This window comes from Bactrocera dorsalis, chromosome 2 (assembly GCF_023373825.1).
Source record: "Bactrocera dorsalis isolate Fly_Bdor chromosome 2, ASM2337382v1, whole genome shotgun sequence".
Classification (NCBI taxonomy): Eukaryota; Metazoa; Arthropoda; class Insecta; order Diptera; family Tephritidae; genus Bactrocera; species Bactrocera dorsalis.
The window spans coordinates 43,109,073-43,127,764 of NC_064304.1; the positions used below are offsets into that span (position 1 = coordinate 43,109,073).

The 18,692-nt window shown below is 33.7% G+C and overlaps 1 protein-coding gene across 12 annotated transcripts in view; it reads left to right on the top strand.

Annotated features, from left to right (window-relative positions):
* Positions 1 to 18,692, top strand: part of LOC105233453 (RYamide receptor) — a 349,078-nt gene that overhangs the window by 201,345 nt on the left and 129,041 nt on the right. For all 12 annotated transcript variants that reach the window (XR_007421727.1, XR_007421728.1, XR_007421729.1 and 9 more), the window contains one exon: positions 14,870 to 15,068. Coding sequence is in view for 8 of the 12 variants with exons in the window: in XM_049448427.1 (XP_049304384.1) it covers positions 14,870 to 15,068 (199 nt within the window). In the remaining 4 variants the exon portion in view is untranslated. The remainder of the gene's footprint in view (positions 1 to 14,869; positions 15,069 to 18,692) is intronic.

Sequence of the window (18,692 nt, forward strand, 5' to 3'; positions counted from 1 at the left end):
GATTAGATTTATTATACTCTTGCAATCTGTTGCTAGTTTTGTTTAATTAACGATTATTTATATTATCTAAAACTAATTCAGGTAGATATACATTTTATATATACATATATATAAATATACAGGACGACGAAATCACTTGAAACCCGGTGTTTGTCTGTATGTCTGTCCATCTGCGCAAGCTACAACTTGAGTCAAAATTGAGACATATTGATAAAACTTTGTGTGCGAGTTCCTCGGCAAAAAAGTACGAGTTTGTAGATGGGCGTCTAAACGCCATTAATCGAAAACCAATAAAGTATCATAACTAAGCACTAAATAAGGATATAGGTATAGTAAAACTGTAACTTGGCAAAGTGCGACTGCTGGTAAGAATTTTGAAAAAGTGGAAGTGACCCCGCCCTCAGATAAGTTTAATACATATATCTCCTGAACCACTTAAGCTACAACAACCAAAATTGCTGAGTACAAATCTTATAAGGACTCCTACCGACAGTGTGAAAATGGATAAGGATAACCCCGCTCACTCCCCACTCCACACTCATTGTTAAAAACTACTAAGGTCGCAATAAATCAGTAACTAAATACCCCAGAGACATTAAATTTTACCACTGAGATGGTTTGAGTGAGCTTTATGGGAGATGATGGAAAATTGGATGGTGGGTTTGGCACTGGCCAACTTTTTGGTGAAATTCTATATCACGGAACTCGACCGACCAATCGACGTTTAAACCCAGTGCCTACTTGTATAGTTGAATTTTTACCGAAATAGAGACCAATCTGTGAGATATATAATTAAAATTCAGAGGGACTCTTTACCAGATAGTAATACGACTGTGTGCCAAAAAACAGGTTGAATCGGGTCATAATTTCCCTTAGCTCCCATATACTTAATATAGAATTTTCAAACTTTTACCGCAATATATCGGCCTATAATGTGAGTTTTCTTAGTAAAATTGAGAAGCGTGTTTTACACATAACGCTGTATTTTCGTTTCAAAAATAAAATTGGCTTAAATGGTGGATATCACATTTTTATGAAGCCTAAAAACTTTGCTTTAAAAATCGCTGATTAGAAACCGGTCCCATAGTCTCTTAGGCAAAGTTGCTCAGTATGATGCGTAGAATATTTACCGCATACGTAATTTTGTTTTTTGGTTCTCTGTTCGTACATCAACGCAATGCCATATGCTAGTGTGCATTAATACTGATAAATTCAAAGAGGAAATAAATTCTTTTCATATGATATATGTACTTACATTTGCGAAAGAGACCGGAGATAAATTAGAAAATAAGACAGAAGATTTTTTCTGAAAGAAGATATATTGCTTTAACGCAGCGTGTCAAAAATAAATAATAAATTGCTTCCGCATCAACGTCTTCTCCAGATCTGGCCCACATTAACTATTTCCTGTGCTCAGACTTCAAAGCTAATATACCCTTCACAGGTGCATTTCTTTTAGTAACTATGAGTCCAGTTTGTATGAAAGCTATATGCTATAGTAATCCGATTTGAACAATTTTTTTCCGAGATTACATTGTTGCCTTAGAAAATAACCTGTGGCAACTTTTGTGAAATATATATTTTCAAATGTGAAAGTTTTCCATACAAGCTCTTGATTCCGATTGTTCGGTTTGTATGGCAGCTATATGCTATAGTAATCCAATATCGGCAGTTCCCACAAATGAGCAGCTTCTTGAATAAAAGGACGTTTTCATAATTTCAGATCGATATCTCGAAAACTGAGGCAGTAGTTCGCGTATAAACAGATAGACGGCAGACAGACATACGAACATGGCTTAATCGATTCAGCTCAACATACTGTTATATATTATACTATATATATATACTGATATATAAGTTAGCACCCCATACATTCAAAAAGTATCATATGATGCATTAATATCATATGATACGAAGTAAAATAATACGACACCACTAAATCGCTGAGAGCGCGACACGTGTAGTGGCAACCAGTGGGAAGCGCAGCGTCAGCAAACTCCGTACCCGTTGCAGCGGCAAACATAGGTCTAGAGTTAAGCGAAATAATTTTAAAATTCAGTTCTTACACAGAATTCAATAAAGGAGCATAGCTCGCAAATAAAGGAGCGATGCTCCCAAAAAAAGGATCATAGCTCCCAGAATATATTTTTTTAATAAAACAACAAAACATTTTTTAACTTATATACTTTATAGGGTTTCCGACGCTTCCTTCGGGGTGTTACAAATTGATAATCGTGACAAATTTAATATACCCTGTTCAGGGTATAAAAGTTTTGAAAAAAATTATGTTATCCTACGAACTTTTCAGCCCACTTGGTATCATTCGCAATTACTGTTTACCACAGATACTAAAAAGCAGTATAAAGATATGAAATAAAACTTCTATATTTGGAATTATTTATATCTTAATATCTTTTTCCCGTGGCAGGGATTATAAAATATGTCGAGTTACTCAGATTTGCCTAAACATCAAAGCACATATTAACTAATTACCCATGATTTGTGAACTTTCACACCTAGCTATCTACTAGTACGTCCTGATTATATTTAATACGTTTGTAGTGGTCGTCATAAAAAGGGGGTCTCTCATCGGAGGTTGTTTTGACCTTTTCATTGCGTTTGTTTAACGTTGCGGGTGCCAAACCCAGCGCCCAACTCTGGGAAGAGATGATTCGCTTTCTCAATTTAGCTCGCCTTCAAACGGATGTTCTTCGGCTACCCAGAGGATCCTTGGTCTAAGACCGTGAGTCGTGAGCGGTTTGAGCCATGTGTAAAAGAATCTTTTCTGGCCATTCTCAAGCGAAGGGTGCTCAGAGAACTTTCCTCGCTTGCGTGAGCTTCCACACATGACTCTATCCTCCGGTATATAGCGTAAATTAAATAAGGAGAGATAAACAAAATAAAATTTGACCACGACTGTTCCTCTTAATATGTTCATTTTTTTCTAGATTGGTACAATTTTTTATTTTCGCACGAAATTTAATCTCTATATGTCAATTTATTGATGTTTGACAGCTGTTTTTTTACGACGCGAATAGCCTTTCTGTCGATTTTACCATGGAACAAAAATTAACAATGAAGTTGTTTGAAATCTCGAGTTTCTAAGGAATCACGGCGGTGGAATCTATGGAAATGTTGCAGACGCGTGTTTTGGAGAGTCTACTTTATCATGAATACAAGTAAACAATTTGAGTAGCACTAAGCACTCAGTGAAGGTCTTGAAGTCATCGAAAACGTGCCTCATGCCAGTCTTCTACCCACTTACGCTAATAGATTCAGAGTAGAATTTTTCGGGAGGAGGGGGTTGGAATTATAAAATTTTGTACTTGCAACTGAAAGTACTTTTCTTCCCAGAATGTGTGTAATTGTATGATAGAAATAATGTATATTTTGAACTTTAGGGGGAAGAGGGGTGGTCTGACTGCAGAGAGTCCCACTCCGTGTATCCGCCCCTGTACGTTAATAACGATAACGTCGAAAAATTGAAGAAATTTTTGGTAAATCATAGTGAAACAAAAAGTATTAAAGCTAGACTCGTACAAAAAGGGCTGAATAACTTGGAGAAACGACGTCACGTAGAGGTCGGTAAAGATACATTGCAACTGTTAAAAAATTCATTAAAATCCGCTCCAAAAAGAAACCGAAATCGAAAAAATCAAAATTCACCGAAGGCACTGAAGGCACTGAAGGCCTTCGCTGCCGGGGCTTATAACAAGTAAAATACAAGTATTAAAAAACAGCTGTCAGAATAATCTTGCTTCTAATACCCTGCTTACGTATTAGTGCGCGAGTTTAGTGTCCTGAAACGTTCTGGAGCAGCAAATATCAAATGTGCGGAGAAAACCCGCATTTAACATTTTAATTGCGCATAGTAAATCGTTCTAGCCGAACCAAAGTGTCATCATTAGTCAAGAGCGACAACATTAAAAGCAACCACAAGCATAATATACAACGGGTGGAGTCCTTAAATGGAATAAAAGTGCAAAAACAATTTATTAACCGTTATGATGAGGCTCATAAAGAGTGGACAAAGGAAACAAGATATGAGCATAAACTGGCAGAGATTGCGGCAAAATGAAAATAAATGTGACAATTTTTTTATTTTTGTACATTCTCTTTTTAAGAATACAATCGCCTTTTTTGTTGGAAGAGCTGATTTACAAGGGAAGTAGCTGTTTGCCGCAGAAAACCACAAAATGCAATTTTGTTTACCTGAAATTTGACGGTTTAGTCGCACATCTCCTTTTTTTGCTCAGTGAATGTGACAAGACGCTTTGGTTGTAGACTTTGTCAACAACGTGGGTTAGACGAGGGTGCGGTGCAATGCGCTATTTTTAATGCTTTGTATTTAAACTACCTTGTGGTCGTATACAGACATAAATCTTTGTGAATTTGCACTCATTAAGTACAAAAATAATTTGAAATTCTCGAAGATGAAAGTTGGCTTCAAGCAGAAGATCGGAATCGGTGGTATACACATTACATGTGTATACGGTATAAGACCAACCGAAAATCTTTAAATTGACATAATGGAGATAGGTGTAGTATTGACTCGATTTTATCCATTTTCGGCGTTACTATATGTTCTTCTTGATGATTCTTTCCTAATTTCCATTATATTATGTATATATATCCCATTTTTTGTTTTTGATAAAAAAAGTCTCAGCCATAAGCTGTGCGGTCCACTTTTCTGGTATCTGGGACTTGAATAGTATACTGTAATTTTGGACAATTTTTAGCCATAAGGAGGCATACCGCAAATACAAATATTTGTTCGAAGTTTTATCCGTATATATTATTGGTTCCTGATTTGTACCATATACTAGAAAGTAGATGAAGCAAATGGAATTTAAAATTGTATTAGTGGAGTAGGTGTGGTTCTTATCTGATTCTATTTTCGTACTGTAACATGGGAATGTGAAAAATTCTTCTTAACAAAATTTGAAATTTGTAAAGTTGTTAGGTTTCACATATTTGGGAGACGGTGCGACGTCCATTTTACATATTTACACCACCTCTTATGAAGCCTTCTTGTATTTAGCTATTGATTTATAGCATTTTTAGTAGTTTTTAAGAAAACCTTAAATGGGAAGTGGCCGTGGTTACCATCCGATTTCATCTTTTCACGTTGACGTAGTAGTATCCAATTAAACCCAGATATTACGTGACAAAACTATTATAGTCTGTAACAACATGTTGCAAGAGTATTACTAGACTGTTGTACGCCCTCTTCGATTGAAGGTATCCTTGATTTACCATGTTTTTGATGATGGCCTCGCCCCAATCGAAAGAAAGGGAGCAATTATTAATTCTAGGTAACCGAAGTCCTTGGCAGAATCTAGTTTTCGCACACGATTTTTCAACGAATTTACAGAGTTTCAAAAAATATTTTATTCTGCTGACAATAACTTAAGTCCAGCTTAAGTCAGCTTGGGAGGCAAAGGTATACATCCTTAAATGTTCGTTTGTTTGTTCACCTTTACAATAAAGACTCAAAGTTCAATCGGCTTTGAGTAAGGTTTATATAAAACATAAGCCAATATAAACTAACAAAAAACACTATCTTATGCTGTCTCCTCTGGAAATTCATAGCCCTTGAGAGACTAAGGGCAATGTATTTTGCCTGCATAAGGAGACGTTCAAAGTCGATATGTGGAGTCCCCATGTATTTGATTAGAGAACGACTAACTATGTATATATAATTTGAGAGAAATGAAACTCAAATAAATTTTTGCCCTCAGTAAGGCTAGCCTCTTTCTAGTCTTGAAGCTTTTAACGGTCCACGCAGTAAGACTAGGAATTCTACCAGACGCCATCGAATATGAAGTGGAAACAACTCAACACTTCCTTCTTGACTGTCCGGCGTTTGGGAAGTCAAGCCTCAAACACTTGGGAGCGCATACCTTCAGACATCCAATCGGGCTGGCGGGAGTGAAAATTAAACGCCTGTGCCAATTTGTATTGGCTACTAAGCGCTTTGCTAATTTACGAGGGCTGTCCGATAAATAACCGACCTAACCATGATGCACGTGACTTTTTCAATTTTTTTTTTTTTTTTTCTACATAGTCTCCTTGTAACTCCACACACTTCTCCCAGCGATGCTCCCATCTCTGCAACCCTTCCAAATAGTACTTGGCGTCTTTGTCTGCAAAATACGAGTTCACGAAAGAGATCGCCTCCTCATTTGACGAAAATCTCTGAGGAAACAAAAAAAAGTCGCTTGGTGCTAGATCCGGTGAATAAGGTGGATGGTCAAGCAGTTCGAACCGCAATTCGTGGATTTTCGCCATGGCGACTGTTGAGGTGTGAGATGGTGCGTTGTCTTGGTGGAACAAGACTTTCTTTTTTTGCAAATGTGGCCGATTTTTCGAAATTTCTTCCTTTAGCTTGTCCAATAATGATGCGTAGTATGCTCCTGTTATAGTTTTTCCTTTTTCAAGATAGTCGATAAAAATAATTCCATGGCTGTCCCAAAAAACACTCGCCATCACTTTCCCAGCCGAATACACAGCTTTAGGTTTTTTCGGGGCTGGTTCCCCCTTTTCAATCCACTGTTGAATGATGAATCCAAGTTTCGTCTACTGTTATCAATCGGCGCCAAAACTCGGTCTTATTGCCTCTAAACTGAGCCAACAGAGCGCTGGAAATGTTCACGCGAGTTGCGTCGTCAAACGACTCCACCACTGTCAAAAAAAAGACAAGTATTTTTTAAGTATTTTTTTTATTCCTACAAAATGTAAGTTGAATCTTCAGATTCAACTACATACATGCATAAATATATAATATGCATAAACAAGCATATATTTTAAATTCCAAATGAAATCAAATACCATTGTTTTTATTTGATATGTTTATTTAAGTTATGCCGGGTCGTTGATGCTGAGGAATGTCAAGTCAGCACAACGGCTTCAAGTAAATGTAGCAAGTAAGATTTGTATAAAGAATAAGAGAATTAATAATAAACTGGACGGCAAGCCGCACTGTACGGTAAAACCGGAGTTTGATTCATTTAAAACATTTTCTGTGCTAATTCACAGGAAATCGTAATTGGCGCAGTCGGCTTTTTTAAGAACCAAGTTTTTGTTTGACCGCGACCGAAAATTGAACGCAAATAAATATATAAGAAAAAAAAAGCATTAAAAGTAAAAAATAAATATAGAAACATTAATAACTTTCCGTGATAAAATTGAAAGGTGAAACAATTCTTCTTCAGCAAATAAAAATATGAAAAAAAGCATTAAAAGTAATAAATAAATATAGAAACATTAATAACTTTCCGTGATCAAATTGAAAGGTGAAACAATTCTTATTCAGCAAATAAAAATATTTAAAAAATAAAAATTTTAAAAATAAGCCAGAATTTGGAGTAAAAGTGAGGCAAGAACAACAACAACAGGGGTAGCAGCAAACTCAACAAAAACTGCAACAACATTAACAACAACAACGACACCAGTAACACTAACAACAGTAACAACAACAAAAACAGCAGCACCAACAGCAAGGTAAAATAATATTCAACTAATAATTTAAGTAGTAGTTTTATTTGAAGTCATTACTTTCTTTGTAAAAAAAAAAAAAGAAAAAAAAATAGTCAACGCAGAAATTATACTCACAAAATTTTTAAAAAAATTCAAAAACAATAAAGTTAGAAAAAGAAACGAACAAACGAGAAAAGAAACAAGCTAACAGAGTTGCAATTGTTTTATAATTTTTGTTGCAAAAATAAAATAAAAATTAAAAATAAAAAATATGGCAGAGCAAATAGAAATGCTAACTCGATGCTTGGCATCTTTAACACAGATAGCTGCACAAAATGCAGCAATAAATCAACTTACAATTAGGCAAAGAGTCGAAAAAGACTTAAGATATGTATCTCCCTTTGAAGGAATTGTAAAAAAATTGCCATCTTTCATTGAAGCAGTTGACAGGGTACGAAGGGACTATGTAGGACAGGAAGAAATAGTATTCAGGGTTATTTATGATTTGAAAATTGGTGGATCAGCAAAAAATTTTTTGCAAATAAACCCACCTGAAAATTGGGAAAGTTGTAAAACTAAATTAAGGCAACATTATAGACCCACAAAAAATCAAATGATGATCACGAAAGAAATTTCGATTCTGAAAGTAAATAGTATAGCTGAATTAAGTAAAAGATTAAACGAAATCGTGGATGACATAACAGAATATAGTGCACTAAGCGAAAATGGTGACACTATGAGAGAAATTTTTTCAGGGATGCTAATTCAGCGAATAAAACAATTAGCATCAGGGACATTTGCATATACAGTCCAATCGGTCACATCATTAACGGAAATGGCGAATGAAATTTATAAATTTATTGGGTTGGATGAAGGCAATCTAAATCCTTATCTAAAAAAAGGGGGAAACAACTTTCAAGCTAATACCAAAAATAATGGTGTTAACAACAAAAATTTTTATTCAGGACAATATCGTTCACAAAATCAAAATTTTTCTGAACAACAGTATCGTCCACAATCCGGACAACGTCAAATAAACCTTCATCGACAACAATCCAATCAAACAAGACAGCCTCGATGGCAAAATCGTACAAACTATTCAGAACAAGTTCGAACAAATCAAAATCAGTATAATTACTCACAACAGCAAAGAAATTCAGTAAATAGTAGACAACAAGTACAAAATAGGGGACCAGAACCCATGGACGTGGACACAATGAGTAGGAGAGGTGATCCACAAGAATCAAACACGAACGAGGAGTTTTTTACAAATTAGCCTCGGAATCATCAAACAAAATTATAATAATATTAACATTTTTTGAAAAAAAATTTTATGCTTTGGTCGACCCAGGTTCAACCATAAGTATAATGAAAAAATCGAGTTTCGAAAAATTCAAATTACCAGTGCTTGAAAGTGAAAGCACTTTGGTGAATACTTTAAACGGGATAATTAAAACGCCAAATGTTAAGGTAAAAAGCCCTTGTCCCAAAGAATTTAAATACCCGGAAAACGCAAAAATGAGATGGTTATTAATGGATTTTAATAAACCATATGATTTGTTAATAGGAAATGATTTCCTTTTTAAAAACGTTAAAACCATTGATATCGAAAAAATGACAATAATTTTGAAAAATGGTGTGAATCTTCCATTCTATATGAAAACTATGCAAGAGCAAGTTTATTCATTAGATATAAGTGAAGTAAAGAACATCAACCTCGATCATTTAAAATCAAATGAGAAAAAGGAAATCGAAAAATTATTAAAGCATTTCAATAAACTTATCTATAAAGAAGGGGACAAACTCACAAATGCAAAAGCAGTAGTTCATGAAATTAAAACAGTTACGGATCAACAAATAAACTCAAGAATTTATAGATTACCTCCAAAACATGAAGAAGAAGTAAGAAGACAGATTTCTGAATTAGAAGAGCAAGGGATAATAAGAAAAAGTCACAGTAGATATAGCTCACCTATTCTAATAATACCGAAAAAGATAGATAAGTCAGGAATACAAAAATTCAGGCTAGTGGTTGATTATAGGAGGTTAAACCAATTGACTGTAGACGATAAGTATCCTCTACCGAATATCGATGGAATCTTAGATAAATTGGGCAAAGCACAGTACTTTAGCACAATAGATCTAGCAAAAGGTTACCATCAGATTTTAATGGCAGAAAGGGACATCCAGAAAACAGCTTTTGTCACTCCGGCAGGACTATATGAATACGTCCGAATGCCTTTCGGGTTGAAAAATGCCCCAGCTACTTTTCAGAGATTTATGAATGACATATTGAGGGAATATATAAATAAAATATGTGTCGTATATTTAGATGACATATTAATTTTTTCAACTTCATTAGAAGAACACATAGACTCATTAAGAAAAATTTTTTTGAAACTACAAGAGAATAAATTAAAAATACAGGCAGATAAATGCAGTTTTCTTCAAAGAGAAACTACATTCCTAGGACACATTTTAACAAAAGAAGGCATCAAGCCTAATCCAGATAAAATTATAGCAATTCAAAAGCTACCAATACCAAAAACTGAGAAACAGTTAAAAGGATTTTTAGGAGCAACGGGCTATTATAGAAAATTCATAAAAGATTATTCTAAAATAGCTTACCCCATGATAAAATATTTGAAAAAGGGCAATAAAATAAACGCTAAAGATCCACAATATATTGAAAGCTTTGAAAATTTAAAAGCACTCATTTCATCTCACCCAACTCTCAAATTCCCAGAGTACGACAAAGAATTCAGTATCACAACTGATGCTAGTGACTATGCTATTGGAGCAGTGCTTTCACAGCAAGGCCAACCAGTATGCTACATTTCAAGAACTCTAAATAATCATGAGCAAAAATATTCAACTACAGACAAAGAATTTTTAGCGGTAATTTTCTCTATTACATATTTTCGACCATATATATATGGCAATAAATTTAAAATAATAACTGATCACTGTCCGATCAAATATCTTGTTAATAAATATAAAGGAAAAGAATTTTCTCAACGCCATCAGAGATGGTTATTGAAATTGCAAGAATACAACTTTGAAATACAATATTTAAATGGAAAAAATAATGTTGTAGCTGATTTCTTGAGTCGAATTGAAAACTCACCAAAAATAAAGAAGGTAACGACAATGAATCAAACTTAGCATTGTCGGAAACAATTCATTCAGCAGATGAAGAACTGCTTGAACACTTTTCAATTAAAGAAGAAATTGTAAATAAATATAAAATTCAAATTATATTAACATATAGACAAAAAGAGCAAATGCAAAGACTCCATGGAAGAAAAATAATTGAAATAAACCCAATGGATGAAAAAGAAGAGAACAAGGAAACATTAAAAAAATATATAAAAGGAAACGGAATAGTAGGAATATTTTCAGAAGTATCTGAAGCAGATTACCATAAAATACAAAAACTACTTATTGAAATGTTTGCTCAAGATAGAAGTTTAAAATTTATAAAATGCACAAAAAGAGCCTCAGAAATAGAAGAAGAAGAAGAATTACATAAGCAAATATCACTATACCATACAAAAGAATCTATGCATAGTGGCATAAATGAAACCTATAATACATTAAAAGATAAAATATATTTTCCAAAATTCAAAGAAGAAATACAATTGATAATAAATAATTGCCAAAAATGCCAACAAATCAAATACGATAGGAAACCCATTAAGCCTAAATTTCACCTAACTGAAACTCCAACCAATAAAAATGAGATACTTCATGTAGATATATTTCATTTCAATAAGCAATCATTTGTAACAGTAATTGATAAATTAACAAAATTCGCAGCGGCTTATAGAATAACAGACAGAAACTGGAGAGCTAAAAAGACAATAATTATGGAACATTTTGCGAAATTCGGTAAACCTAAAAAAATTATTATGGATAATGAGTTTAGAGCAGAACAATTAATAAAATATTTAAATGACGAAAATGTAGAAGTCCACCACACAAAACCAAATAGCCATACAGGAAATGCAGACATTGAGAGACTGCACTCAACCTTGTTGGAAAAACTAACAGGAATTGAGGATTCTAGTCTTTCAACAGAAATGAGGATACAAATTGTTATATGCAACTATAACGATAGGTACCACTCAACTATCAAATGTTCTCCAAGGGACGCCAAAGAAAACATTTGTCCATCCATATTACAAGATAGAATAAATACAGTAAAACAGAAAACAATAGCCAAATTAAATCAAAACAGAGAAGAATATATAGAAAACAGACAAACAGGACCAATTAAAAACTACAAAAGAGTAAGGCATAAAGACCAACCATATTTCAGAATATTTCCCTTACAAAACGTCCATCCGGCAAATATAAAAAGACCAATGAAATTGGCAAACATAGAAAATCCAAATGAGAATGATGACGATTCATTCAGTCTAAGGGCATTTAATGGAGATAATAACATTTAATTTTTTTTCCTACATATATATACATGATTTTTTTTTTACCCCAGTGGGTAAGGGGTCTTTCTAGAATATACCCATGGTAAGAGATGCCTGTCGTAAGAGGCGACTAAAATCCAATTTAATTTTTTTTAAATCAAAACTTAAAACGGTTATACATTTTTACTTTTACAGATGACGATAATAATTATTTTTTTAACAATAATCATATCATTGGTGACAGCACTTTTGCAAATTACACCAATAATAGAAGATGCGGGGTATACAATTATACAAACAGCGGACATAGAAATAGTTAACGAAATAAGTACAGTTATACATACTATAAATCCGAACAAGATAGCAGACGTAGTTGATCAGGTTAAAGAAAATATTGAAAAACTAAATATTGAAAATAAAGAAATTTTGTTTGATGAAATAAAAAATATAAAAGCAAAAATCATATCTATAACACCAAATATCAAAAAGAGAAATAAAAGAGGCTTGATAAATATAGGAGGAATAGCATATAAATGGATGTTTGGAGTCATGGATGATGATGACAGACAAGACATTTTGAACCATTTAAAAATTATTGAAGAAAATGGCCATAATGCCATTGTAAATTTAAATAAACAAATAGTAATTAATGAACATTTAAATAGATCACTAAACTTATTAAAAGGAACTATAGACTCAGATAGGAAACAAATAATAGAAACTTTAAATATAATAAACAAAGAGGAAAATAGAATTGAAAGACAAATTTTGTATAATGATGAAATGAATAAACTAAAATTCATAGAAAGTAAAGTTCAGGAAATACAAAATAATATAGCGGCGGTTAAATACAATATGGTACATCCAAGTATGCTAACTAGGGAAGAAATTGAAAAATATGAGATTGATTTTTACAAACTAAAATTATCAAAAGTAGGGGTAGTAGTATACAGAAACGATACAATAATATTCGCAATTCAGATACCAAGAACATTTTTTCAAACTAAGATTCAATTAATAACCCCAATGCCAAATAGAAATAAATTACAGATTATTGAAAAAGAAAAATTCGTTATAAAAATTGGCGAAAACTATTTTGATTATGTAGAAAATAAAGCATTTAAAAATCTAAAATTGAGTAAAAGTTGCATATTTTCAAATACTTGCGAATTTAAATATAATAACAAAACATCAATACAAGAAATAAACGATGACACAATATTAATAAGAAATGCAAAAAATGATGTAATAAAACAAAACTGCGACGACAGAAAAATTGTATTAAAAAATAACTATATAATCAAATTTGTAAATTGCAAAATGGAAATTTTAAAACAAGAATTTAAAAATAATAAGACGGAATATATTCATACAATTATATACCCTGCCGAAAAATTAAATCAAAGTTATTCTCCAAAATTCACATTCAATGATATTGCAATAAAAAATATAGAAAATATAAAAGAAATTACAGAATGAAAATACCATAAAAATGTTTCGTATGGTATTAATATAACACTAATAATCATTGTAATGGTAGTAATAGCAATCCTAATAATAATATTAAAGAAAAAAACAACAAAAATAAAAATTGTGAATACAGGAACTCAGGAGAGTTCAAACAGTAACGCTGGGGGAGTTGCGTCGTCAAACGACTCCACCACTGTCAAAAAAAAGACAAGTATTTTTTAAGTATTTTTTTATTCCTACAAAATGTAAGTTGAATCTTCAGATTCAACTACATACATGCATAAATATATAATATGCATAAACAAGCATATATTTTAAATTCCAAATGAAATCAAATACCATTGTTTTTATTTGATATGTTTATTTAAGTTATGCCGGGTCGTTGATGCTGAGGAATGTCAAGTCAGCACAACGGCTTCAAGTAAATGTAGCAAGTAAGATTTGTATAAAGAATAAGAGAATTAATAATAAACTGGACGGCAAGCCGCACTGTACGGTAAAACCGGAGTTTGATTCATTTAAAACATTTTCTGTGCTAATTCACAGGAAATCGTAATTCGCGCGCACGTTTGTGGTCTAGCGTAAGCAAACGCGGCACCCAACGCGCGGACAGCTTTCTCATGCCCAAATCTTGGTTTAATATGTGACAAACAGTTTCTTTTGACATCTTCATAATCTCAGCTACTTCCCTAACTTTAATCCGGCGGTCGTCTAGTACCAATTGATGAACTTTAGCGATGTTAGCGTTAGTGGTTACAGTTTTTGGACGCCCAGGACGTTCATCATCTTCCAAGCTCCTGCGACCACGTTTAAATTCAGCTGCCCAAAATTTTACGGTGGTAAACGATGGTGCAGAGTCATTATACACAGAGTCCAACTCATCTTTGATTTGTGAAGGCGTATTGCCTTTCAAAAATAAAAATTTAATTACAGCTCGATATTGGGGAAATCACTGAAATAGACTCACAAAAACGACTGTCAACAGATAATTGCGCAAGATAAATTTTTGAAATTTCTGCTAGCGCTGCGTACTTTAGTTTGTATAATAATTTTTTATTATGTAAGCTTTAATAAAATAAAAAAAAAATAAGTAAATTTCTGAAATTTTGGCGAGTAGCTATTATAATATGCACAATTTGAAGTAGAAACTTTTTTTCAGATGTGCCGCTAGCTTCACGTTGAGGTCGGTTATTTATCGAACAGCCCTCGTATAAGTTTGAACACAGTATTTCTTCTTATCTATAGCCTTACAAAGGACTAAATACCCCAGCCCACGTGCGATCTTTGATCAGGACTCATTCAAGTCTTCATTTTGATGGAAAACCGTCGTAGTCATTTTCACGGATCTCAACTACATTTTATTATATTATTTTTTTTTTTTATATTCATCGTCACATTTATATTGTTACTATTGTACTTTTGCAGCATAGTTTACGAGATATTATTTAGTTATAAGCTTTCAATTAACATATTCCTCCTGTTGCGTGTTGCAGGTACATTTGTCACGAGGAGTGGCCTTCCAACACACAAAACTACTATTATACTTTAGCGCTGCTGACACTGCAATTCATCGTCCCTTTGATAGTGCTCATCTTCACCTACACACGCATCGCGTGTGCGGTCTGGGGCAAACGACCGCCCGGCGAGGCGGAGAACTCACGCGATCAACGTATGGCGCGTTCCAAACGAAAGGTAAGTGAGAAAGCACCCCGTTCTCTAACATAAAATTTACATGCATAAATGCCGAGCATATTTCAGCAATTTCGCGCTGAGTTTATAGATTGTTGCCACCAGTGTTTGTGGTAGCCCGTGTCAGTGAGTTGCGTTTGCCAATAAAGCAGCTTAAAGTGCGGGCATTAGCTGAAGGCGAAAACGTATTGTGCACGCGTCTGAGTGGGTGTGTTTATGGAGATTTGCATTTTATCATCATACTATGTCTGTAATATGCCACAGGCACAACTAACTACATAACGGCACACTCACCCACATACACTTTTATATATATATATATAAGTATATATGTACGCATGGCACCGCAGAAAGTAATTTACAAGTTGTTTGCTACCTCGCTTTGAACTTCGTGTTGCACATCTGCATACATGCAACGCCACTTGCACTTAGGCGCTTATACATTTTAATTCTTCAGTTACATTATGCAGCTGTGGCAATCTTTTGCCGCGCAATTTTGTTTACTGCCATCCATTGTGCTTGGTGAGTGCAAGTGACGCAGTGGGTGGTGGCTGCTCACCACTACATGCAAACTTATTTACGTTGGATGCGCAGCACTTGTTTGGAAATAAACTGTGCTCATGTTATTCAAGTTCTTGGGTGTGTAAATATGTGCATATTAGTGTTGTTGGTCACCAAAGTTTGGCAAAGCGCATATTTTGTGGCAACCGCACGTTCATATTGTTATTTCGTATAGTGACAGTTTTGACGCCACGAGGAGAGTTTCAATAAATGCTGCCAATAATATATCGAACACCTTAACGAAACGTAAAACTTTTTTGTTATTGCTTGTATAACAAGCTTTCAAAACCAACAACATATTTGTTACCTTGATTGCTGCCAGAGTCGAAAGTTATTAATATACATTAATGGGTAAACCATAGTTATATTGCACTTCCTACAAGTATTACAACAATTACAATCCAAGGCTGCCATATTTTATTGCTTTTATCTATAAAGTATTAGTTCTACCAGGATTCTTGGAAATATATTAGCTCCACCGAATTCATTTGTGCAATATAAAAAATATAGTTTTATTAAGTTTTACAAATTGTACTGATACGTGTTCATGTATCTTGAGATAACCTCTAAATTCAGTATAACTTTCGGCTTTTGTTCTATATTTCGGTTTTCTACCTTTTTTAAGTATTTGAAATCCTTGATCTGAATCAGTCGTTGCAAGTTCAAAAGAGCTATACCTTTTTGGTATTCAAGTGATAAATCATCTTCAATTGAAGTTTTATTAATTAAATAAGTTTGCAGAGTTTCTTTAAAACGGTTTCAATAAGATGAGAGCATGTTAGTTCTCTTCACTTCTAATAATATTATCTTATAAACCGGCTTTGTAATTCAGACTACCCAGAGAGCAGGGTTTATGAAACTTTTTACTTCTATGACAATACAGCCGCTATAAAACAGCATAATGGTTCTATGCCACATAATGACTCAACTAGATATCGTTACCAACTCATAGGATTTGTGAACGAAATGTCCAAGAAAACCATCTAATTCAATTAAAAAAAAAATACTTTAAAATTAAATAGAATTAAATAATCATGATTCAAAGACATAAATCGGTATAACGCAAGCATATCGGGTACCATATTTATAGAAAATTTTCGGATTTCCCAACTTTTAACAAGAGATTCTTGTTCTGGTCTGGATTTGTTGGGTATGAAATATCTAAGTAAAATATATATAAGTATATATAAGACACCACCAGACGTACACCTATCCTGAAAGTTACTATTATACCCAGAAAATCTGGGTTTCAATTGTTTGAACATTCGGAAATTTTGCACGTTTTGATTTATTTGAAGATGGATCAAAGGTAGGGGGAAGGTTTTAAAGCCGATATTGATGTCTTTACGATAACGGTAGATTTATTGCTCAGGAGAGCAGCATCCTTCAGTGAAGTGACTATCCACTCTGATAGCAGAGCGGGCACACTAGCCTTGAACTCACTAACCGTGCCTTCAGAGCTGGTTAAGGAATACCTAACTTTGTAAACATGGAATGGAATTGAGAAACTTTGTGATAAGACTAGTATGTGTGCCACACGTAATTGTAAAGTACAATCGTCAAAGATCCAGTAAGCTCTTTGTCTTAAATAACGCCAACGTTTTTCTAGTTATAGGAGTTCAGTTTAACCGTTTATTGAGAATATTACTGGCTACCAGCTGCAGAAGATGAGCTGGTAACATCTCAACACTTCCTTATTGATTATTCTAAGGCTTAAACAATTGGAAGCTGACACTTTCTGATAAATCCACTGAGCTGGTAGTAAATTTGTGTTAGCCACAAGATGGCTGAACTAAAGTATAATATCAAAGATCGCCAAGGACATTGATAATTTATAAGTTTCAAATATATACGTTATAATTATAATATCTAAATCTTAATGCTATTATTAACATTATAAACTTTTCAATATTGATAAATCATAATTAAATGGTAGTCGTTGTAGAGTGAATTTAGGTGTTTACTATCACCAAAAAAAAATAAGGTTCGCCTCCGAAACGTTAGAAAAGTCAAATACTTATGCTGCAATAGCTAACACAATTTGACAGGAGTTAGTATATTACACATTAGCATTTCAGAGCCGAAAATTTGATAAGAACAAGAAGGCATTTCTAACATGACAATACTTAATAATAGTAATACAACTGCGATCATAACTACGATCAAAAGACTTATATGTAGAGAGAGTTTGAGAATACCTTTAATTAATTGACATCAGTTGTATGTTCTGTTCGTCAGTCTCCAACAAATACAGAGAATTAACAGAGAAGTAACGCTGACTTGGTTCGCTTTCTCTTTACCCGTTATATTCATTTGTGCAAAAACACAGGCTAGAGAGTTGCAGAATAATTTTATCATATTGCAGTTTCTTTTGCTATTAAAAAGTTTTTGGGCGCTTTAAAGCAATATACCATAAGTCACTAGTGTTACTTTGAGGTAAAAGATTAGACCCGGGTTTGATGAATAGAAGGATATGGATCAACTTGTTTCTAAGAGCATACTCCTATATCGCTCTCACATCATTGTTTATTTAGGATTCGTTATTTTAGAATGATCTTTGCCTCTAATACAATTATTGTTCCTTCAAGGTGGCGATAGAGACTTTCGCATGTAACTTTTTTACATTTTCAAGTGATCGTCTAATACTTCATTCACCTATCTCTATCTTTATCTAAAAATAATAAAGTTAATAGATTAAAAGTACCTCTACACTTGCGTACTGGTAGTTTAGTTCTGATTATAAAAAATTATATAACACCTTTTTACAAAGAATTTAGTAGTGGAGGTTACACAATTTTAAAGAAAAAAAATTGATGCAATTTTCAACTGGTAAGCTTCAATAGATAGGCAAGCCGGTGCACAGGCGAACTTTAAAGTCAGTGATGCCTATATTTTTGTGACAACAAGCTGACAGACAATGAAAACTTTAGCAACAGCGCATGATAACAAAGGCTTCTGCCACAACGGAAGGCACGTGGATCAACTGCAGGCAGAGTCAGCACGATGGCAACCGAATGGCTGACGCATTTGCCATTGAAAGCGTCGAAAGTTTGGCACTCTATGCAG